The 24022-nt window shown below is 37.1% G+C and overlaps 1 protein-coding gene across 3 annotated transcripts; it reads left to right on the top strand.

Moving 5' to 3' along the window:
• Window position 1: 1 nt before the first annotated feature.
• HINT3 (histidine triad nucleotide binding protein 3) lies at window positions 2-16493 on the top strand. Of its 3 annotated transcripts, none has more exons than XR_008618351.1 (7): window positions 25-575; window positions 4558-4597; window positions 5862-5943; window positions 7412-7529; window positions 7893-8044; window positions 11832-11901; window positions 13800-13890. XR_008618351.1 is itself a non-coding variant. In XM_028494475.2 (7 exons), exons 1-7 carry the CDS (start codon window positions 311-313, stop codon window positions 16033-16035), a joined length of 735 nt encoding a protein of 244 aa, XP_028350276.1. In that variant the 5' UTR covers window positions 86-310; the 3' UTR covers window positions 16036-16493. The 3 variants fall into 3 exon arrangements, 2 of the variants coding, with proteins under 2 accessions (XP_007130744.1, XP_028350276.1); XM_028494475.2 differs by lacking the exon at window positions 7893-8044 and adding an exon at window positions 16003-16493 and having other exon boundaries at window positions 86-575; window positions 13800-13926; XM_007130682.3 differs by lacking the exons at window positions 4558-4597; window positions 5862-5943; window positions 7893-8044 and adding an exon at window positions 16003-16493 and having other exon boundaries at window positions 2-511; window positions 13800-13926.
• Window positions 16494-24022: the final 7529 nt, after the last annotated feature.

The following is a 24022-nucleotide window of genomic DNA, read 5'->3' as shown; positions in this document are numbered from 1 at the left end:
TTACCAACGAGACGCAGAGGGAGGGGCGACTGCCGCGGCCGACCGCTCTTCCGTGTAGCGTCCTCGCACGTCCCCTCGTGGCAGCCGGCGGTGCAGGTGAGCCTCTGGCTTTGCGGCTCCGCAGCTAGTCAGTCGCCTTCGGTCTAGCGTCGCCCGGGATCAGCGCGCGTGCCCAACTCCCTGTCCGCCCCAGCGCCAGGCGAGGGGCGACGCCTCGAGGTAAAATCTAGGAGGTGCGGGAGGCTACCTCTGTGTAGGCCCTGTTGTCCGGGAGAATCCTGAGGCTCTCGGCGGCGCGGGAGCGGAGGCGATGGCGGAGGAGCAGGAATGCGATTTCAGGAAGTCATGTGCCGACTCTGAGGCAGCGGCGGCTGCAGAACCTCTGGGATTCCTTTCGGAGACCACTGCCGTCGACGCAGAGTCGCCGGAGCTCGAGAACTACAGTAGCAAGTGCGTGTTCTGCCGGATCGCGGCGCAGCAGGATCCCAGCACTGAACTCCTCTACTGTGAGGTTGGCGGCGACGCGCGACCGGGGACCCGATCGCTCCTGGGGGCTCCGCGAGGAGACCTCGCCGGTGTGGATCGGGCGGGGAGGGTCCTGTTAAATGGGGCTGGGGGAGGCTGGGTGTCCTAGTGTTAATAACAGACTTGCTTCTCTAGGCGCGGGGAGTGTCACCAGCCACCTCTTTGCTATTCTAAGGGGAGAAAATGTAGTGCTAAAGTCTCTCTGCAGCTGCCGAGGTACTTAGTGGACAATAGCATGTGTAGCCTCTGATTTTATTAAAGGGACCCCCCCTCCCCCCGCCTTTCTAGACACTGCTTTTACATTCCGCACTCTTAATACCGGTACTGAAGAGAAACCAGTAGAAAATAGATAATGGTAATTGTGAAAAGCCTGTTTGTTAGATTGACTGAAAATAGGCTGGCAGGAGTGGGTTCCGACCCACTCCTGAGGTCAAACTATTACTTAATAGATTCTGATTTCCACTAAAGGGTCCAGTTCCTTAGAAGTGTTATCAGTTAGGATATGTGCACATTTTCAGAGCATTAAGACTTTGTCCAGATATTTTAAAACAGACGATCTGGTAGGCACTTTCTTCCACGAGCTCGACTTGCCTTTAAATAAGAAACGTCTTTTGAAAGAATCAGCTCCACAGATTCTGGGCTTCTTTGTGGTTTTTTGTTGTTGTTGTTGTTTTTATAGTAATCATTTGTTAAAAGTAAATTGACTTCCTTCTAAGCACTGTTGGAGATTCATTGGTGAGCAAGGTAATGGATAGTCCCTGTTTGGATTTTTTAATCTAAAGGGACAGAAGAGGCGGCTGGTAACAGTGCCCTGTTGTATGGTGAGATGGTTTTACCACCTGCAGTATTTTGCAGGGCTCGTGGGAGGAGCACCTGGCCCAGATTTGAAGGGATAGGGAAGGCTTTCCAGAGGAAGTGCGACATGAAAAAGTAAGTAGGCATTGGTCAGGTGAGGAGGAGAGAAGATGCCCCTGGTAAAGAGCACCTTCAGAGGTTTGGTTTCTGCCACAGGAGAACAGAAATTCAATCTAACTGGAGCATGGAGTTTGAGGGGATGAGTGGTGAAAGATGAGGCTGGAGAGATAGACAAGGGGCCAAGTTATTAAGGCTACTTAATTCATGTTAAGGAGTTTTGGCTTTATTTGAAGAGTGAAGGGAAGCTCTACAGTGTTTAATGCTACTGTTAATGCTGAGTCGGAAGAAAGGGGTTGAGAAGTTACATGAAAGGGTTTGATCTTTGAAAGATTGTCTGACACCATTGTGGAGAATGATTTAGAGAGGACCAGTCTGGAGGCATGGAGATCAGTTATGAGGCTGTTGAAGTAATCCAGCCTGGTGATGGCCTGAAATAAGATGTAGTAGTGGGAATGAAGAAAAGCCAATCAATTTAAGGATATTTAGGAGTCTGACACTGCAGAGATATGCATCTCTAGCTCAGATTCTAGGAACTGTCAGCTTATAGATGGAAATTGAAAAGAGGGAAATTAATGAGCTCACCTAAGAAGTATATGTGGAGTAAGAAGTGAAGGGGCCCCTACACAGAACTGTAAAGAACGCTAACATCATAAGAGAGAGGCAGAGGAAGAGGACCTGAAAAGAGGAGAGAGAAACAGAGGGAAAACTAGGAAAGCTAGGAGAAGGGAGTATGTCAGGAAGATAGGAATTGGCAGCAACATCAGCCTTCCCTAATCCTCGAATCTGGGTTAGGTGACTCTCCAATATGCCTGCAGAGAGGGCAACTTAGATCAGAACTGGTTTTGTCCCCAGAGTGATGGTCATTGACCTTGAGGAGAGCAACTGCAGTGCAGTGGTGAGGCAGAAGGCAGATTGTAGTTGATAAGAAACTGAAGGATAAAAAATTGAAGACAGCAAATACAGACGACTTTTGAAGGAAGTTTGGCAGTCTTGGGGAGAAGGGAAAAGGTAAGGTAACTACAGGAGAAGATGGAGTTAAGAGAAAGCTTTTTAAAACAGTGACGACTTTGGTGCGTTTAAATCCTGATGGGAAGGTGCCAATGGAGAGAGGTTTAAAATGGCCCAGGGTGGTAGAGCTTTGTCCCTGAGAAGAGGAAACTCAGTCACTCATCCATTACTCAGTATTTGAATGAGTGCCTTCTGTGTGTCAGGCACTGTTGGAGGCATTAGGATATAGCAGTAAATAAAATGTGCAAAAATCCGTCCTCATGGAGCTTACATTCTACTCACAGGAAATAGACAGTAAGCAACATAATAAGTAAAATATTATATAGAGAATGGATATTGATACATAGTTCAAAATATTGATACATAGTTCATTAGATAGGAACAAAAAAAGAGAAAAGGGATGCAATTTTAAGTTTTTAGTCAGGAAAAGCTGCACTAAGAAGGTGGCATTTGAATGAAGCCCTGAAGGAGGTGAAGGAGGAAAGTATATGGTTTACTCTTTATATATAAAGTACAACTATGCCATATAGGACATGAGAGATACACAATATATTTGTGATATTAACATCATGGGAGGACAATTAGGAAAAAGTTCAAAAATGTTCCTTAGGAGGGTGATCATGAGAAAAGTTTAAGAAACGCTGTTATAATCGAACAATGGCCATAATTCCAACTTTAAGAAGGTCATCCATTTCTTTTTTTAAAATAAATTTATTTATTTATTTATTTTTGGCTGAGTTGGTCTTTGTTGCTGCGCGCAGGCTTTTCTCTAGTTGCGGCAAGCGGGGGCTACTCTTCGTTGTGGTGCGCGGCCTTCTCATTGCGGTGGCTTCTCTTGTTGTGGAGCACGGGCTCTAGGCATGCGGGCTTCAGTAGTTGTGGCACACAGGCTCAGTAGTTGTGGCTTGCGGTCTCTAGAGTGCAGGCTCAGTAGTTGTGGCACACGGGCTTAGTTGCTCCACGGCATGTGGGATCTTCCGGGGCCAGGGCTCGAACCCTTGTCCCCTGCATTGGCAGGTGGATTCTTAACCACTGTGCCACCAGCCAAGCCTGAAGGTCATCCATTTCTGTGGAAAAGTATATGAAAACCCTAATGACACACCATTTTTTTAAGGGGTAGGTAAGGGAGTATCGGTAGTTTTATCTTTCGATTTAAGCAACTGTCATTTACTGAACAGTTTTTGCAGGCTTTCTATTGATATGTGTTACTCACTTGGAGCTCAAAGATGAATATGGCATGTCCTACAGTTGAGAAGCTTGCCTATGATCTGAATTGAAATGAAAAATTCTCTTTTAGTGGTGTCACTAGGTATAGGTAGTCAAAATTCTGTATTTTAAAGTCACTTGAAATTATCTTTTCTTTGTGTAATTATGCTACCAACATGACATATAGTTAGGTTCACTCATTTCTGTTTGTTTTCCATTGTTAAGGACTATTTTTTTTTCTTTTTGAGTCCAAAAATGTATGGTAAATATTCACATGCTTTTAAAATCAAAATTGTAAAGCAAAGTACATTTGAAGTCTAGTATCCATTCTCTTGTTATCTCTACTTTGTTCCTCTTTCCCTGTAAGAAACCTTTAAAAAATATTTTTGGTTTATCTTTCCTTTGTGAGTAGATATGCATGCGTGTGTTTATATTTCTACTCTGCCTTCTTACACAAAAGATAGCTTAACCTTGTTCCATGCTTTTTCTTTTTTACCTTAGGAATTTATTCCAGAAATGATTTCATAAGTGGATATAAAGATCTTCCTCATTCCTCTTTATAACTACACAATACTCCGCTGTATGGATTTCCTGTAATTTATTCAGCCAGTCTTAGTTGAATTTTATGGACAGTTGGGTTATTTTCAGTCTTTTGCTATCATAAATCATGCTGTAAAGAATAGCCTTGTACAAATATCATTTCATATTTTTTGCCTGTTTATCTGTGGAATGGGAGGACAGTCTTTCTTTTAAATGAAGAGTCTAAATACTGGCTAGATCAGTAGTAGCAATGAGGAGAGACATCAAAGAGCCAGTTTCAGTATTTTAGAAAGCTTAATGGAAATCTAATTCAATCGTTGATTGCATAGGCTAAATAAAACGTCGTTTCTTTGCTTTTGACAGGAATTTTATCTACTGGTGATGATGACAGTTATGTCAATTGGTAGGTTTCTTTAATTAATGAGAATTGGGAAAATAAAATATTCACACATGACATTTAGTAAACAGAACCTTTCAAAATAGGGTTTTGGGAGATGAAGACAGAACTGGGCATTTGGTTCATTCTTATGGCTGAGTCATGTAAGACAGCAGATTTTTAAGAGCTTCTTTAATGTTTTTCTCCTGTTATCCTTTAGACTGGCACTGTGTAGTTCCCTGAATCTAAAGAAGTGTTAACTCCTGCTTTGAGGTAGAATTCAGCTACATTATCTCAAAATAATTCTAATCGGGATGTATTCTGTGCCAGAAAGAATTACCTCTGGATTTTTAAAAGTTAATGCCATAATTGAGGGGGAAATAAAGACATATAAAATTGTTGTGTTATGAATCAGTCTGGGAAGTACAATTTTGTTGTACTAGATTTGACCCCCGATACTAGTTGTTTCTCAGCTGGAAGCATTAGTAAATAATGGAAAACTTTAAACATTCAAAAACATTGCTGTCTTATCCCTTTTGATCTTATCCCTTTCTAAAACATTCCATGGATGTGAATATTTAAAGTTACTACTAGACGGAAAAACCATAATAACAATGGAAATAATTGTTATGCTTGTTATTTTAGTGTTAGGGTTAGCTCTTGGGGTACCCCAAGTCAACCAACCTTCTGGGACTATACACACACACGTGTGTGTGTGTGTGTGTGTGTGTGTGTATAACACACACATACATTACATATATATACATATGTATACATATTTACGTAAATTTACATACACACACACACACACACACACACACACACACACACACACAACACCTGGTCTGAGTCTCTGTCCCTGAATTGCAGGAAACCCGTCACTTTCCCCTGTATATCAGAAGATTTCCTCTTGGCGCTGGGGGGAGTATGCTGCATACATTATCCCTAGTCACCTCTCATGATTTTCTGTTTCTACTAAATTTTCTATCTTATCCTCAAACCTTTGTCTTGCATCAGCCGAAGAGAGTAACAGATTCTTTTCATTTCATTTTCCTGATACATTAACGCAAAGCAACAGCTGCTATAGATTTTTCCTCAGAGTTTGGGGGCAATAGGATTCTCATATTCTTTAAACACAGCATAAATCCCTGTTTCTGTAGGCAGGCACCTCAATTCATTTCTTGTTTGTGTACTTTCCTCATAGCTCATGCTACATTCAGTTGACCCATCACTGTGTACTTCAAGGTCTTAAAAGTTACAATTTTTCCCCCTCTCTATTCTCATCTTATAGGCAGGTTACACTCAATAGCTGGAAAAATAATCAAGATTTTTGTGTTGCTGTGCCTCCACATTTTAGCAGCTCTTGGTTGAAGGTATGTAAATGAGGACAGCAACAAAATCAATATTTAAGCAATATTTTAATAGAGTGATATTGTGGACATTTTATAGAAGCCTTGAGATAGGAAAGGGACACATAATACTGTATTTTCGCTGCCCTCCATTTCAGTCATGGCTCTGCTGGGGGCTAAAGTAGACAAAAAGTCCCATTCACTGAATTGTGGTCTCACTGCAGGTCAATTTGTCAGTCACCTGAAGCTTAGATGAGCAGTATGGATACTGATAAGGAAGTTCGTGGTACAGTATGTACAATTGCCTTTCATCATTATTCTCATTGAAATCAAGATTATTGGCATGGATATGAGGCCGTTGTTCCAACTGAATTTTAGTTCTTGGAATGGAGAACTAATGAGCAACAGTGCATTCTGGGAAACTGCTTATTGATACTGATTTTATTTAATTTTGACTAATTTTTTAATATAAGATATTGAATAAGGTTATTTAGGGAATATAGATTTTTTTCTTTTGAAAAAACTTGAAACTCAAATGTTAATAGGTTGAAAGACTCCCTTTTTTGTTTCCTTTTCTTTTTTCCTTACATTAATGTGTGGAGTATAGAAACCAGAAAACTGATACCATACATGTAATGGACTGGACACATAACTTAGTACAGTATACTAGAGTTTGTTTCAGCATTTCAGAGTCTTTTTAATGCTATAAAGTGGCAAGTAAACATAAAGAAAAAGTATTTATAATTATTGTAAAAAATGTTTAAAAATGTAACCCCTGGATATATAGATGCTAGATGATGTTATAAATGAAGAAAATGGCACTTTGGGAAAAAATTAAATGTAAAAAAGAATTTATCAATCTTGCTATGATTCCGTGGTAGAACCTTTATTTTTTTATTTTTTTTTTATATATATATATTTTTTTGTGGTATGCGGGCTTCTCATTGTTGTGGCCTCTCCTGTTGCGGAGCACAGGCTCCATACGCGCAGGCTCAGTGGCCATGGCTCACGGGCCCAGCCGCTCCGCGGCATGTGGGATCTTCCCGGACCGGGGCACGAACCCGCGTCCCCTGCATCGGCAGGCGGACTCTCAACCACTGCGCCACCAGGGAAGCCCGGTAGAACCTTTAAAAGTACATATTAGGAGTAGAAAAACCTTAAGGTAGAGATGGAGAAATATATAATGAAATTTTTAAAAACTCTGGGATTATGGTAATGAAGTTTTAATGAACTTCGTTCATAATTGTTTTCCTGAAATTGATTTTATATAAGTCTTTTTCTTCTCTGGAATAAATGAGCATCTCATGAAGGAAGCTAAAGCTTGTCTTTATGGACATAATGCACAATCACAAAATTGCCCAATGGAGATTAGCTGTAACATAAGCACCATTTCCCTATCAGACTGAGATTTATGTATGATGTTTAAGACATGCCACAACAGCATTAGGAAATTCTTTTTAAAAATTCACTAACAAATGATATTTTCCTTTAGAATGAAGATCTAGTTTGCTTCAAAGATATCAAGCCAGCAGCACCTCATCATTATCTTGTGGTGCCAAAGATGCATATTGGAAACTGCAGATATCTAAAGAAAGATCAAATAGAACTGGGTAAGTTGATGGCAGTATTCTTCATGGTTATATCATCGTGCACTGGCATCAGTGATGGCAGTGACAATTGAAAAGAAACAGTTTGGGCTAGGTATTGTGATAAAGGAGCATTATGGCTTTTTGAAACTTTCATTATGAAAAAATTCAAATATATACAAAAATAAAGAAAATAGTATAATCTCCATGTATTTATCACCCAACTTCAACATTTATTAACTCATGGCCAATCTCTTTACATATATTAACCTTCTCCCACAGTGGATTTTAAGCAAATCTCAGATGCCATGTTATTTAATTTTTAAAATCTTTAAAAGATAATGCCTCTTTATGCTTTTTAAATGATGGCTTTCTTGATTCTGAAAGTGAAAGATAATATGAAAACTTATAAACAAATAGAATGGATAAAGAAGATGTGGTACATATATACAATGGACTATTACTCAGCCATAAAAAGGAATGGAACTGTGCTATTTGCAGAGACTTGGATGGACCTAGAGACTGTCATACAGAGTGAAGTAAGTCAGAAAGAGAAAAACATCGTATAATATCACTTATATGTGGAATCTAGAAAAATGATACAGATGAACTTATTTGCAAAATAAAAATAGAGATGCACACATAAAGAACAAACGTATGGATACCAAGGGGGCAAGGGGGGGTGGGATGAGTTGGGAGATTGGGACTGACATATATACACTACTATGTATAAAATTGATAACTAATGAGAACCTACTGTATAGCACAGGGAACTCTACTCAGTGCTCTGTGGTAACCTAAATGGGAAGGAAATCCGAAAAAGAGGGGATATATGTATACATATAGCTGATTCACTTTGCTGTACAGCAGAAACTAACATAACATTGTAAAGCAACTATACTCTAATAAAAATTAATTTTAAAAAAGTTATAAACAAATAAGTTATAGTATGGCATATGAGTACATATTACCTGAGAGTGAGACCATATTGGTACCTGCCTTGTAGTTTCCTGCCTTGTAATTTTCTGTATAGATGAAGTAGGACCAAAGTTTAATTATGAGATTTTAGTGATGAACTTTTAGCCCCTGAAAAAGAGATTCTGAAATCTTTTCTCTTACAGGATTATCCTGTATTTTCCTATACATGATTTCTGTGACTTGTCAGCTACCGTTTACTAAGACATTGCTAAGTTTACTTCAATAGCCATTGTCATCAGGGTCTGGGATGTTTGGTCAATACTTTAAGGTAGCTGGCAAGATAGATAAATTGGGCCAGATTTTTGAAGGTGACTAAGAAATCTCTTTGATGAAAACCTCGATATGTTGTTTATTAGTGTTTAGACTACTGAATTACCAGTTTTTAAACTTTTTTCTAGATATTGTGAAATTCCTTAGTCATCTTAAGTTCTATCAGTATGTTTCATGCTCATTCCAACAGACGGAGGCCAATATACGTGCAGTATTTAGTACTAGGCAACAGCCACCATAGCCTTAAGTATTTCCTTTTATACTGTTTTTCTTAAGGAGGGAGAAATGTGTTTTTGCTTTTCTTTTTCTAGTATTTCTTTTCATGTTAAAAGTTTTTATAACAGTTGCAAATCAAATGTTACTAATTTTGAAGCAGCGTGGTGGGTGTTTGGGATTTCATTATATGTACTGTTTTTACTGATTTTGTGTATATTTGACTATTTCCATAATAAAACTTTAAAAGTCCTTGCAATTAATATTTTTATACAGTCTATAAAGTTGGAAAAATAATAAGCATATGGAAGAGCTTAATAATACTATCAAGCACTGTGACTATAATTGACATTAATAGAACTTCACCTAACCATAGAATATACATTTTGTTATGAGCACATGTTCGCCAAGATAGTCCATATTCTGGACAATAAAATAAGTCTCAATACATTTCAAATGATCAAAATCTTATAAAATACGTTGTCTGATGACAATGGAATTAAAATAAATAATAAAATCTAGAATGGCACTAAATATTTTTAAGTTAAGACACTTTAAAGTAACTTCTAAATAAATAGGTTAAAAAAGACAATATATTGAACTGATTGGTAATAAAAATACAACATAACAAAATTTGTAGAATGTAGCTGAAGAAGTGCCTCGAGGGAAATTTATAGCTTTAAGTGCTTATATTAGAAAAGGAGGTACAAAACCAATGACCTAAGTTTCCAGTTTAGGATGCAAGAAAGAGGCAAGCAAATCAGATCAAAATAAAGTATAAAGAAGGAAATAGTAGAGTAGATATCAATGAAATAGGAAAGAGACAATAGGTTTTGCTTCATGTATTTTTGGATCTGATTTTAAGTGAATACATAATTATGATTGTCATGTATTCTCAATGATCCATCTTTATCATTGTAAAATGTTCCTTTTTATGTCTGGAAATACTTCTTGTGTCTATTTTGTATGACATAATTTAGATACTCCAACTTTCTTATTACTTATTGTTTGCATTGGGTATTTTTCTCTATCCTTTACTTACAAATTGAATATTTATATTTAAAGACTTGAAGATAGCAATATAATTGGGTCTGACTCTTTTAAAAAAAATGTAATGTGAAAATCTCTTTTAATTGGAGTATTTAGTTCAGAAGCATTTAATATATAACTACCAACATAGTTGGATTTAGGTCTACCATCTTGCCATTTGTTTTCTATTTGTCCCGTTTTTTTGTTGTTGCCCTGTTTCTTCTTTCCTGCCTTCTTGTGTTTGATCAAACATATTTTTTAGTATTCCACTTTATCTCTTGCCATTTTAGCTATTTTTCTTTGTATTTCTTTAAAGTGGTTGTTCTAGACAAATTAAAATACACTTCCTTCATTTATCATAGCCTACTTAGAGTTAACATTGTATCAATTCATGTAAAATGTGAGAAACTTTGCAACACCTTGTGTTATTGTTGTCATTTATATTTCATTTACATACTTTATAATGCCATGGTACTGTTAAATAATCATATGTCTTTTAAAGAAATTAAAAGAAAAAACAATCTTTTTTATTTACTCAAATGTTTGGCATCTTGGGAGTATTTGTTTTTTCAAATTATATTCTCAAGGATGGTTTTATGTTGAAAGCAAAAGCAAATTGAATAATCACACAAGTCTCCATACTGAACCAGAAACTAGTCAACATTCTTCTGATTATTTTCAGTTTAATTTTTCATCCAATTAAAGTCTCTAGATTTATGATGCTGAAAGTCCTTCTCTATCTTGTAACATGGAATGCAGCATGCTTCTACCATCTGTCTCTTTTTTAAAAAATTTTTTCGTTGAAGTATAGTTGATTTACAATATCATGTTAGTTTCAGGTATACAGCACAGCGATTCAATTATACATATATATGTATATATATATATTCTTTTTCAGATTCTTTTCCCTTATAGGTTATTACAAATATTGAGTATAGCTCCCTGTGCTAGACAGTAGATCCTTGTTGATTATCTATTTTATATATAGTAGTGTGTACATGTTAATCCCAGCCTCATAATTTACCCCTCCCCCCAACCCCTGCATCTTGGGAGTATTTTTAAAAGAAAACAAGATACAGTCTGGCTCGAAGTAACATGAGCTTTTTTTTTGACCTTGTGGTACTGGCCTTGTCATGGAAGCCTTCCCACTCAAGCCTGACTTAGAGAGGTAATCTGTTAGCAATGATTTTATAAGCCTCATTATAACAACTGTCTTCTGCAGATTCTCTCACTTCTTCTCTTTTCAAATGCTTGATTACACCATTCGGAAACAAAAGAGATCTAAAGTTTGGCATTGTGCTTTGAAGATCCCGGGTTACCAAAATTTTTTTAATGGGGAAGCATATTCCCGCCTGAAGGCCATAAAACATTGAGACAATAAAGATGCTAAGGCAAATGAGAGTTTGGAAGCCAAAACAAACATTTAGCTAGTCACGGCTGGGCCGACATAAAGGGATGTCACATTCCTAATTTGAGTTCAAAGACAAATTCAAAGTTTTCTTGTCCTCTTAACTCAAACAATTTTTGTTTAATTACTTGGTTTCCTTATGATTAGAATTAGACCTCAGTAGGATCAGATGTCCTAAACAGTCACTTGATAATATCCCTCAACAGCTGTTCAAAGTCAGCTTATATGTGATAGTTTGTGATGGGTTGAACCTTCATTTCAGTTGTTGATAAGCAAACTTCTTAGTAACTTAGAGCTACTGGATGAGTCTTTAAATGTGTATCCATTTGATACGACTTTTTACTAGGACCCTAAAAGTTCGGGTTAATAACTAGGTAGTGAACTTAATGTCTCCTATAGTGTAATGTAGTTTCTTTACTATTTTGTAGTTGAGAACATGGTAACTGTTGGAAAAACCATTCTTGAAAGGAATAATTTCACTGACTTCAAAAATACGAGGTATGTATACTTAGTTCCAGATAGAAACCAATATATGCAGTTGGGTTTTCTGAAATGTTATTTCCTCAGGAAAATGAAAGTAGAGATGGCGGAATTCATGGTTTAAATGCAGTTTTCCTGAAAGTGAACATTGTTCATTGGTAAATTTAATAAACAAAACTTTTTTTCACGTCTCAACATCATCTAATAATCACCACTTTTAGTTTTGGACAGACAAGTATATTGAAGCAGTGGGTAGGTAAAATTAGTTGCTTAGTCCTCTGTGTTCAATATGTGCATTCCTATAAAATTGTGAGTAAATTGAATTTCCTTAGAAAAAATTTATTTTATATGATTTAAAAATATATTATTACCCTTCTAGCATGAAAGTAACTTGAATTTGTTGAACTGAACTCTGACATTAACCAAAGTTTGAGTAAAAGCATACAATGTTCAATTTGGTAACTGTTTTAATTAATCTATTTATTTTTTCTTTTTAAAAGATTTCGATTTTGCCTTGTATGATCAAAGTAGTACCAAGGCAGGTATAGTGATTACTTCTGACACCTCTGAACTGGAATTCAGAGGCCTGAATTCTAATGCTATCAGTGTTACTTGCTGCTACTATAGTTGTACTGGCTGTGTTACTTTAGACAAGTCATTTAAACTCTCCAAGATAATACCTACTCTGCCTACTTGTAGGCTAAAATGAGATTGAATGTGTGAAAATCCTGTGAAAACTATTATGAACTATACCCAAGGGTGATAATGACAAGGAACAGATGGTATTTGAGACCCTTTGGTCAAAATCACCACGTTCCCTTCCCAGTCATAGAAGTGCTCATTAGAAGAATGAACACGGGACTGGTTGTCAAGAGCCCTGAGTTTCACTTCTAGCTCTACCACTGCCTAACTTTGTGACCTTAGGAAGTCTCTTCAACTTTCTAGATCTTGGTTTCCCCATCTTTAAAATCTTTAAAATGAAAAGGTTGAGTGAACCCTTGAGTTACTTCTAGCTTTTAGATTACTTGATTCCATTATATGACTCCTGCTTCATAGAGGGAAAACCTAGTCTCCTTTTCTGGGTGGTGGTAGAGGCTTTTCAATATGTTACGGATCTGACTCCACTGTCTGTCCTGTATTGCTGCATTATAGCACCTCTCCTTGCCTTCTTCCCACGTTCCCAGTCATTTTTAGTCTTTTTTAAAAATTGAGACTTACTTCTAGTTTGAACAGGCAAGTATTTCTAGGCTTGAATTATTGTTACAGGTGTGCCTTGCTCCACTTACAAAGTAGACTTACAAAACTGTAAATGGATTTTTAAGAGGTTAAATCATAATAAAAAATTTTTTACCAAAGGAATTCTCTTGTAAATATTTTATAAAGCAAATAGTTATGAATAGTTATCATCTAACTTATTTTTAGTATTCAAGAAACTTAAGTGATGATAAAGTTTTTTTAGTGAGGATAAGGAAATGACCACTTTATTAAAGGAGAAAGCGCGCCATCTACTGGCTATGTCTTGGAAAAAGGAATCCTTCTACTTCAGCATTCAGTAATTTTAAGATTCACTGAAGAGGCATCTTTTAGGAGAATTAAAGCTTAATATGATAAGAACTGAAGTAATAAGACATAATGCCAGCTCAGAATTCATAAGGGTTATACAGAGGCATAATATTCTGTGAAAGCCTTTCTCAATGAAGAGTTTATCTTATTGTGAACTTCAACATGAAGATGAACTGTGTGAATACTCTCAAGTTCATAAAGAAAAACAGTGAAAGAGATGTTTGAGTGGTAATCTGTCTACCTTAGGTAACCTGTTTTGGATATCTTTAATATTTATGTGTTTTAACCTGAAAATATAGTTTTAAACTATTGTAGAACTAATTTGTCAATTATCTCTTACCTTGCTGTTTCAGAATGGGTTTCCATGTGCCACCATTCTGTTCCATTTCCCATTTGCACCTTCATGTTCTGGCACCAGCCGATCAGCTTAGCTTCTTATCAAAATTGGTTTATAAAGTGAATTCCTATTGGTTTATCACAGTAAGTGTTATTGTTATGCTAGCAGCATACAAAAATATTTAAAATATTTGTCCTTTTTGTTGTAGTTTTTCTTTTCTTGGCAACAGTGGGCACTTACACCTGTTATAGACTTGATCATCTGTTTTAACATTCTATTTGCACATATCTAAAATAATATTTTTAATTTGGGGTACTTTTCCAGATCATCAAATCTGTAGGAAGAGATACTGTGGCAAAGTCTCTCAATTGTAAGCAGAGGATATGATATAGAAATTCATGGCATTAATAGTTCAGAATTCTGAATTGTGGCTCTATTAGTTACTTGAGTGACCATGTGCAAGTTACTTAAACTTTTTAAGGCCCAAGTTTTTGTTTTTGTTTTTGTTTTTGCGGTACGCGGGCCTCTCACTGTTGTGGCCTCTCCCGTTGGGGAGCACAGGCTCCGGACGCGCAGGCTCAGCGGCCATGGCTCACGGGCCCAGCCGCTCCGCGGCATGTGGGATCCTCCCAGACCGGGGCACGAACCCGTGTCCCCTGCATCGGCAGGCGGACTCTCAACCACTGCGCCACCAGGGAAGCCCAAGGCCCAAGTTTTTTTCCCTACTACCGACATATAGGTAATAGTGCCTACATGTAGGGTTGATAAGAGGATTGATGAAATAATTAACATGTAAAGCACTTAAAACTGTACATTGCAGATAGTGAGGGCTCAGTAAATGTTATCTGCTGCCTCTGTCATCATCAACCTCATTGCAGAAATTGATGCAAGTAGTAGCATCAGCTACTAGATCTGAAGTTGAAGCTTTGAGCCTAAAAAAATTGCAGAATTCTGCTTTACTAGGGCAAAAGTAGAGTAGAAGTCAACTGACTATTGGCTTGTAACGTGACAGTCAAACTTTAGTTATTAAATGACTCTGTCCTTCCAGGGCCACTTGACTAGTAATTTATGTTTCTTATTTTATGTGTCCATGATGATAAGGTGACCTATAGTTGCTATATCTGAAAAACCATTGAATTGCAAATTAAGTAATTACCATTAGTTAATGCAGATTATTATTATAGTCATAGTACAAAAGAAATGAAAAGGCAGTCGATTTCTAGAAACTTCATATTTCAAACTTATTATCTCTCTCCTCAACTTGTTCAGATGATTTTATTTTATTAAAAATATATTTAAGGTATGTGGTGTATATATTTGAAATTAAAAAGTGGGACATTTTGTAGGAAGCTCGTGTGGTCTCTTTAAAAAATCAGTATGATAAAAAAAGTATTTTTTTCTTATTTGTATTTCTAAGTTTCTACACCATGCTTCTATAGTAAAAAATAATTAGAAATACATTTTTATACTTTTAAAACTGTATTTCCTTACATGATTTTTTAGGCAGAATTGAATGGAAAGTACACAGAGGTCCCGTATACCCTCTGTCCCCACATACTCGCAGTCTTCCCCACTGTGGACATCCTACACCACAGTGATACATTCGTTATAATCCATGAAACTACATTGACACGTCATTATCACTCAAAGTCCATAGTTTACATTAGGGTTCATTCTTGGTGTTGTACATTCTGTGGGTTTGGATGAATGTATAATGACATATAGCCACAATTGTAGTATCATGCAGAATAGTTTAACTGCCCTGAAAATCCTCTGTGCTCTGACTATTCATTTCTCCCTCCCCCTTAATCCCTGGTAACCACTGATCTTTTTAATATCTCCAGTTTTGCCTTTTCCAGAATATCATGTAGTTAGAATCCTATTGTATGTAGCCTTTTCAGATTGGCTTCTTTCACTTAGTAAAATGCATTTCAGGTTCTTCCATGTCTTTAGTATTATATTTATTTTCCTTATTGAAACTATCTAACAAAAAGGCAGTGTGGATAAAAACCTGCCTATTTATATATGGTATAGAATAAACACCTTTACTATAGTTTGAAAATTGTTATGTTGAGAGTTTTTTGTAAGATATTTTTAGGAACAGAATATGTAGTATCCAGCTCTTCTGCTGTGGTTTATTATAATAGGGGTGCCAGTAGAATTATTTCATGTAGGCTATGATAACTAGAATAAAAAAATATGTTATTTTTCCATTACAGGCTGATTATTTGATTGACAAACTAAGAACATGAAGATGTCAACAGTGGAAGATTTTCCTAATTTTAGCTCAACATAAACTAATATTCTGGTCTCTTTGAAGTCTAATTACAATTGGGTTTTATGCGAAGCTATTACTGGGTAGTCTTAAATTGTTTCTTAATGTTTGTTTCCTGAAATCTGTGATGTATGAATATTTTGTCATTGACTTTGTTTTAGTGGTTCCTTGTCTAAGGTATAAGATACTATAGATGAAATCCCATTAGAACAAATTCTGTTAATCAAGAAGGGCTCTGTATTTTTTTTAAAGTTCAAACATTTTTATTTCTCAATAGTCAATTATAATAGTGATTTATTTATGAAGAATAAACTGGTATAAAAAGTACTTTGTTGGAGCCTTTATTATATGAAGGAGAAAGAGAAATTATTTCTTGATTGTTCTATAATTTTACACATAAAATTTCAAAATAAAGAGTACCATACTACACAGTGATCTCTGATCTTATTGATGGAAAGAACTGTATATGTGTCACTTTTTACTCAGGTCTCAGATGCTGGTTTTCACTTCTTGAATCCTAGCATCTTTGTAATAAATTGATCCTGAAGCTATGTAATATATATAAAATAATTTCACTGTAACAGTGAATTTGCTATAACAATCAATTTGGCTATCCAAGAGAATTCATTGTAATGGAATTTTACCTGTAAGAACGTAAATGGGGAAGAAACATAAATGGTTACGTTAATCTATTAAAACTGGCAGAAACTGTTGCTTTATGGCTTGTTTATTATACCAAAGGAAAATTAGAATTAAAAAATGGTTAGGGGCTTCCCTGGTGGCGCAGCGGTTGCGCGTCCGCCTGCCGATGCAGGGGAACCGGGTTCGCGCCCCGGTTTGGGAGGATCCCACACGCCGCGGAGCGGCTGGGCCCGTGAGCCGCGTCTGGAGCCTGTCCTCCGCAACGGGAGAGGCCACAGCAGAGGGAGGCCCGCATACCACACAAAAAAAAAAAAAAAAAAAAGTGGTTAGACCTGTCTTTTATCATGAAAAAGTCCTGATTTGAAAGTAGAAATAGGTTGGATGAGAAAATTAATTTTAATAACGATTAATATATTGATAAATCATTTTATGAGACATATTTCTTTAGGAATTGTCTTTTGGTGCTGATCTACACTAACAATAGTGAATGTGAATGAAAAATAAGTATTGAAAGCTAATCTTATATTGTGCCAGTGTATAACTGTACCATGTACGTGAATATAAATGAACATAAGGATTAAAGTATTGATCTTAGAAACAGGCTGAGTAGTTTTTTTTCCCCTTCTTTTTTGGGGGGATGATATTAAACATAGTTTTAAGTAATGAAATACTTAGTTACAACCTCTGGAATATATATTGTTTAGTTCATTTGTTCATTAATTCATTCAAAAAACATTTGGTGGGCTTCCCTGGTGGCACAGTGGCTAAGAATCCACCTGCCAATGCAGGGGACACAGATTTGAGCCCTGGTCCGGGAAGATCCCACATGCCCTGGAGCAACTAAGCTTGTGTGCCACAACTACTGAGCCTGAGCTCTAGAGTCCGTGAGCCACAACTACTGAGCCCGCGTGCCACAACTACTGAAGCGCCTGCGCCTAGAGTCCGTGCTACGCAACAAGAGAAGCCACCTCAATGAGAAGCCCGCACACCACAACGAAGAGCAGCCCCCTGTCTCTGCAACTAGAGAAAGCCTGCACGCAACGATGGAGACCCAATGCAGCCAAAAATACAAAAAATAAATTCGGTGAGCATTTAACATGTACCAGACACTGCCAGGATCAGGAAATACAGAAGTGAGAAAGGACAGTCTGCCTTTAATTGCTAATACCAGGATCAGACAAAACCAGTGAGTACAATTTGGTATGTTAAGTACAAAAATGTCCATAGAAGAGGCTGTGGAGAGGGAAACAATTTTGAGAGCAGGTGGCAGTAGAACTGAGTATTTGAGACTCAGTGTTAGCCAGGTAGATAGTGGAAGTTTAGGCTGAGAGACCAACATGTACTTTCCTTGGGTTCTGCTTCCATTATTATTTACTTAACAACTGAACATCCAAATTCCATTTTGTTCACTGAAGGTGGAGAGAGGAATTTAGAAGTAGGGGTTGTGGGCTCTCAAAATTAGATTTACAAGTTTTTCAGCACTGCTTTGTTAAGTAGCTCGCTGAGCATCCACACAGGTTAGCAGTTACATGTTTCTATAAATCAGTTCAACTGTGATCAGCTTCAGAAAAGGAATTTTCAACATGTGCAACATGTACTATGTGAACTTACAGCGATATAATTGACAGTATTATGATAACAATATGTAAGATATTTAAGGAATTCTCAAATGTCTTGTGGACCTCTTAAAAATGTGATTAGCCATTTGATTTAATTTATATGAGATTATACCCTCTCATAGTAAGTTTTTCTCCTTTGTTGAAAAACCCTTGGAACCTTACATTTTCAGTGGCTCTTCTCTTGTAAAGATTAATAATCAAATTATGACAATTCAAATTCACTCAGCCTTCTCAGTAGTTCAATTATTTGGTAACTCTCCAGTCATCTATAACATTAGCTCAGTACAAAGCTAATTCATAACCTGTCTTAAAAATGTTTAAAATAATATCAAGAGCATTATTTATGCATGTTGTGATACTTATTTTTAACTGAAGAATTGTAAAATTATTAATAGTGAACTATTTCAGACTGTGTTTACTTAGCTAAATTTCTGCTAAATAAATATGGAAAAATACTGTGTAAAATTTTGCCTATGGACTTAAAAAAATTTTTTTTTTAAAGACTTTACTTTTTTAGAGCAGTTTTAGGTTCACAGCAAAATTGAGAGACAGGTACTGAGGTTTCCTTATACCCTTCCTCCACACATGCAAGGCCTCTCCCGTTATCAACATTCCCCACCAGAGTGGTGCATTTGTTACAAATGGTTAACCTACACTAACACATCATAATCACCCCAAAGTCCATAGTTTATCTTAGGGTTCAGTCTTGATATTGTACATTCTATGGGTTTGGACAAATATATAGTGACATGTATCATTATAGTATCATACAGACTATACATATTTTCACTGCCCTAAAAGTCCTCTATTCTCTGCCTTTTCATCCCTCTCCCTCCAACCCCTGGCAACCACTGATCTTTTTACTGTCTCCATAGTTTTGCCTTTTCCAGAATGTCATATAATTAGAATCATACAGTATATAGCCATTTCAAATTGGCTTCACTTAGTACTATGCATTCAAGATTCCACCATGTATTTTCGTGGCTTGATAGTTGATCTGTTTTTAGCACTAAATAATATTCCATTGTCTGGCAATACCACAGTTTATCCATTCACTTACTGAAGGACATCTTGGTTACTTCCAAGTTTTGGCAATTATGAATAAAGCTGCTCTAAACACCCATATGCAGGTTTTTATGTGGACATAAGTTTTCAACTCCTTTGGGTAAATACCAAGTCGCACAATTGCTGGGTCATATGGTAAGTGTATGTTGAGTTTTGTAAAAAATTGCTAAGTTGTTTTCCACAGTGGCTGTACCATTTTGCATTCCCACCAGCAATGAATGAGAATTCTGGTTGCTCCACATCCTTGCCAGAATTTGGTGTGGACAGTGTTTGGGATTTTGGTCATTCTAATTGGTATGTAGTGGTATCTCACTTGTGCTTTAATTTGTATTTCCTTGATGACATATGATATGGATCATCTTTTCATATGCTTATTATCCATCTCTGTATCTTCTTTGGTAGAAGATCTTTTTCCAGTTGTTTTAATCGGGTTATTAATATTCTTGTTGTTGAGTATTCAGAGTTCTTTGTATGTTCTAGAGAATAGTCCTCTATCAGTTATGTCTTTTGAAAATATTTTCTCCTAGTCTGTGGCTTTTCTTATTCTCTTGACATGATCTTTTACAGAGCAATGGTTTTTAATTTTAATGACGTCCAGCTTATCAGTCATTCCTTCATGGATTGTGCTTTTGATTTTATACCTAAAAAGTCATTGCCATACTCAAGGTCATCTGTGTTTTCTCCTGTTATTTTCTAGGACTTTTATAGTTTTGCATTTTACATTTAGGTCTATGATCCATTTTGAGTTAACTTTTTTTGAAGGGTATAAAGTCTGTGTCTAGATTCATTTTTTTTGCATGTGGATATCCAATTGTTCCAGCACAACTTGTTGAAAAGACTGTCTTTACTTTATGGTATTGCCTTTGCTCCTTTGTCAAAGTTCATTTGATTATAGTCATGTGGATCTATTTCTGGGCCCTCTAGTCTAATTCCATTGGTCTATCTGTCTATTCTTTCACCAGTACCTCACCATCTTGATTATTGGGTTCCCCTGCATCGGCAGGCGGACGCGCAACCACTGCGCCACCAGGGAAGCCCCTGATTATTGTAGTTTTATAGTAAGTCTTGAGGTTGGGTAGCATCAGTCCTCCAACTGTGTTCTTCTCCTTCAATATTGTTTTGGCTATTCTGGGTATTTTGCCTCTCCATATAAACTTTAGAATCAATTTTTCAATATCCACAAAATAACTTACTGGAGTTTTTATTGGAATTGCATTGAATCTATAGCTCAATTTGGGAAGAACTGACATCCTGACAATATTGAGTCTTCCTATCCATGAACATGGAATATCTATTTATTTAGTCCTTTGATTTTGTTCATCAGAGTATTTTAGTTTTCCTCATATAGATCTTGTACATATTTTGTTAGATTTATACCTAAGTGGGCTTCCCTGGTGGCGCAGTGGTTGCGCGTCCGCCTGCCGATGCAGGGGAACCGGGTTCGCGCCCCGGTCTGGGAGGATCCCACATGCCGCGGAGCGGCTGGGCCCGTGAGCCATGGCCGCTGAGCCTGCGCGTCCGGAGCCTGTGCTCCGCAACGGGAGAGGCCACGGCAGTGAGAGGCCCGCGTACCACAAAAAAAAAAAAAAAAAAAAAAAAAAAAAAAGAAAGATTTATACCTAAGTATTTCATTTTGGGGGGAGAGTGCTAATATAAATAGGTAGTGTGTTTATAACTTTAAATTCCATTTATTCATGGCTGGTATATAGGAAAGCAATTGACTTTTGCATATTAAGTTTGTATCCTCTCACCTGGCTGTAATCACTTATTAGTTTCACTAGTTTTTTCATGGATTCTTTCAGATTTTCTGTATAGATGATCATGTCACCTATGAACAAAGACAGTTTTATGTCTTTCTTCCCAATCTGTATACTTTTAATTTTCTTTTATTGTCTTATTGCATTAGCTAAACCTTAGAGTTATAATGTTTAAAAGGAATGGTGAGAGGGACATACTTGCCTTGTACCAGATCTCAGTGGGAAGCTTTGAGTTTCTCATCATTAAATATGATGTTAGCTGTAGATATTTTATAGATATTGTCAAATTTGAAGTTCTTATCTAGTGCTAGTTTACTGAGAGGTTTTTTTAAAAAGAATTATTTATTTATTTATTTATTTTTGGCTGAGTTGGGTCTTCGTTGCCGCGCGCGGGCTTTCTCTGGTTGTGGCGAGCCGGGGCTACTCTTCGTTGCGGTGCACGGGCTTCTCGTTGCAGTGGCTTCTCTTGTTGCGGAGCACGGGTTCTAGGCGTGCGGGCTTCAGTAGTTGAGGCTCACGGGCTCTAGAGCACAGGCTCAGTGATTGTGGCGCACGGGCTTAATTGCTTTGTGGCATGTGGGATCTTCCCAGACCAGGGCTGGAACCCATGTCCCCTGCATTGGCAGGCGGATTCTTAACCGCTGTGCCACGAGGGAAGCCCAAGAGGTGGTTTTTTGTTCTTTTTTTATATATAATAAATAGGTATTGGACTTTGTCAAATGCTTTTTCTGTAGCTATTGATATGATCATGTGATTCTTCTTTTTTAGTTTGTTGATGTGATGGATTACGTTAATTGATTTTCAGATGTTGAACGAGCCTTGCATACCTGGGATAAATCCCACTTGGTCAGCTGGACTTTTTCAGGAGTACTATAAACAGAGGTTGAAATGAAAGATGTTTAATAAATTGGCTAATCCTAAAGTAGAAGTGGTTCACTGTCAAGAGATGTAGACATACCTCTTCTTTCATATAAGAACCCAAAGTCAAGAGTGCAGTCTTTATTATTGCAACACTCATACATTTCTAGATTTTGATGTCAAAAAGTCATCTACAAAAGTTGATGCCCACACTTTCATTAAGTGCCCAGTACTGTAAGTTGCTAAAATAAAGCTGATACCTGTTGATTCACCTGTTTATGAGTCAGCTTTTATTTTAGCAATATAAATACAAAAAAACAGATCTCTGATTCAGCTTAAATAAACTTAATTAAAATGGCTAAGTGTACCTTTGACTAAGAAGAATCAGATCCTTGTTGTACGATTAGTTATTTAAAGCCACCTAGGTAGAGATGGATCCACAATTAACAATCATCCACTAATTAAACCAATCCCAAAGTCAAATACCTTTCAGGTATTGATACATGTATTATATTTTCTATTGATATAAAACAGGCATCTCAAGCTTAAAATTTCCCCTTCTCCTACCCATTCATTTCAGTCTTCCCCATCTTTGTTAATGGCAACTGCAGTCTTTCAGTTGCTCAGGCCAAAAATCTTGACTCCTGTCTCTCACACTTCATATCTAACCCATCAGTAAACCCTGTCAGCAGTATCTTCAAGATATATTCAGAATCTGACCACTTCTCACCACTTGTACTGCTGTCATCTTGGCCAAGTTCTCAGCGTTTCTTACCTAGATTAGCCTCCACACTTTCTCCCTACTTTTGTTCTTGCCCACCCTACAGTCTATTCTCAACATATTTATACATTCAATAAACAGAACATGTATGCCTGAGTGTTCTCTCAGGCCCACTATTTCCAAACACTTTCCCCTCAGATAGACACAAAAAAGTTTTGGCATAAGGATGTTGCCTTAAAGGGACCTAAAACAGAAATCAGTTCATTCCTTTAAGTGCCCAGTCTTTGCCTTTTCAGACACTCATCCTTTCTTGCCTTGAATATTACTAGAATCTCTTGACTGGGCTTCATGCCTCCAGTTGCTTCCTTTCTAACACAGCCTCCATCAGAGTTCTGTCTAAATTGCTGACCTGATTATGCAATTTTCTTGCTTATGAAAACCTCACCATTTACCCTCAAGATTATTCATCAGCCTTTCCAGTTTTGTCTCCTGTACTTATACTCCACATGCCAGACATTTTTACTATTTTAACTAAACTGAGCACACCTTTGAAAATCTGTTCACCTTTAAAGGCCAGGTTAAAATTTTACCTCCTCTGGGAAGTCTTCTCTAATACTTCCCATTCCCAACCACAGCATTATTAAATATTCCTTCAGCTGTGATCCATGGCATTTTCCTAGCATAGACCTTACACAGTCTAGCCAGGAAATAATAGTATATTTCTTGCGACTGGATTTAGAGCTCTTTTAGGGTTGGGGGATCTAATTTTTTATCTTTGTATTCCCATTGCCTTAACCCAGTGACTGATCCATATTACTAGTCAGTAAATGTTGTATATTAGTCTCTCAGTCCCTTAAAAAGTTACCATAACAAACCAAAATCAGATCAAACACAATGATAACCCTAATTTCAGGCAACGTTCGATCCAAAAATCAAGAGTGTAACCTAGATGTCAGGATCCCCCTGGCGTTATGTCCTTCATGGCAGTATCCATGACCAATATAACTCAGATGTGAAATCTCGTGAGTTTCAAAAAAAAAAAAAAAAAAAAAATCCACCCACACCAAGCATTTCAAACACCTAATAACCAAACTTTTGCAGGGCAAGGGGAAAGTGTCATCTAGCTCCTGCCATCTTGTTGACTCTCTTTTCCTCTACTTCTCCTCTCCTTGCCTTTGGAACACATTTATCTTATTTTCACTCTGGAATTTAAAAAACTTTCTCTGAAGCCTTAGTTCTAGTCAACATGCCTGGTCCACAGGAAGTCACCTAACTTTGGAAGCTATACTAGGTATTTTCTCA

This window comes from Physeter macrocephalus, chromosome 10, assembly GCF_002837175.3.
Source record: "Physeter macrocephalus isolate SW-GA chromosome 10, ASM283717v5, whole genome shotgun sequence".
NCBI classification, from domain to species: domain Eukaryota; kingdom Metazoa; phylum Chordata; class Mammalia; order Artiodactyla; family Physeteridae; genus Physeter; species Physeter macrocephalus.
The sequence above is the reverse complement of the archived record's forward strand: the minus strand, read 5'-3'. Positions and strand labels throughout refer to the sequence as shown.

Coding starts and splice junctions, on each gene's coding strand:
- HINT3 (XM_028494475.2), top strand. CDS start 311: ATGGCGGAGGAGCAGGAATGCGATTTCAGGAAGTCATGTGCCGACTCT. Junction 4,598..5,861: donor GATGACAGTTATGTCAATTG/GTAGGTTTCTTT, acceptor CTCATCTTATAG/GCAGGTTACACTCAATAGCT. Junction 11,902..13,799: donor ACTGACTTCAAAAATACGAG/GTATGTATACTT, acceptor TTGCTGTTTCAG/AATGGGTTTCCATGTGCCAC.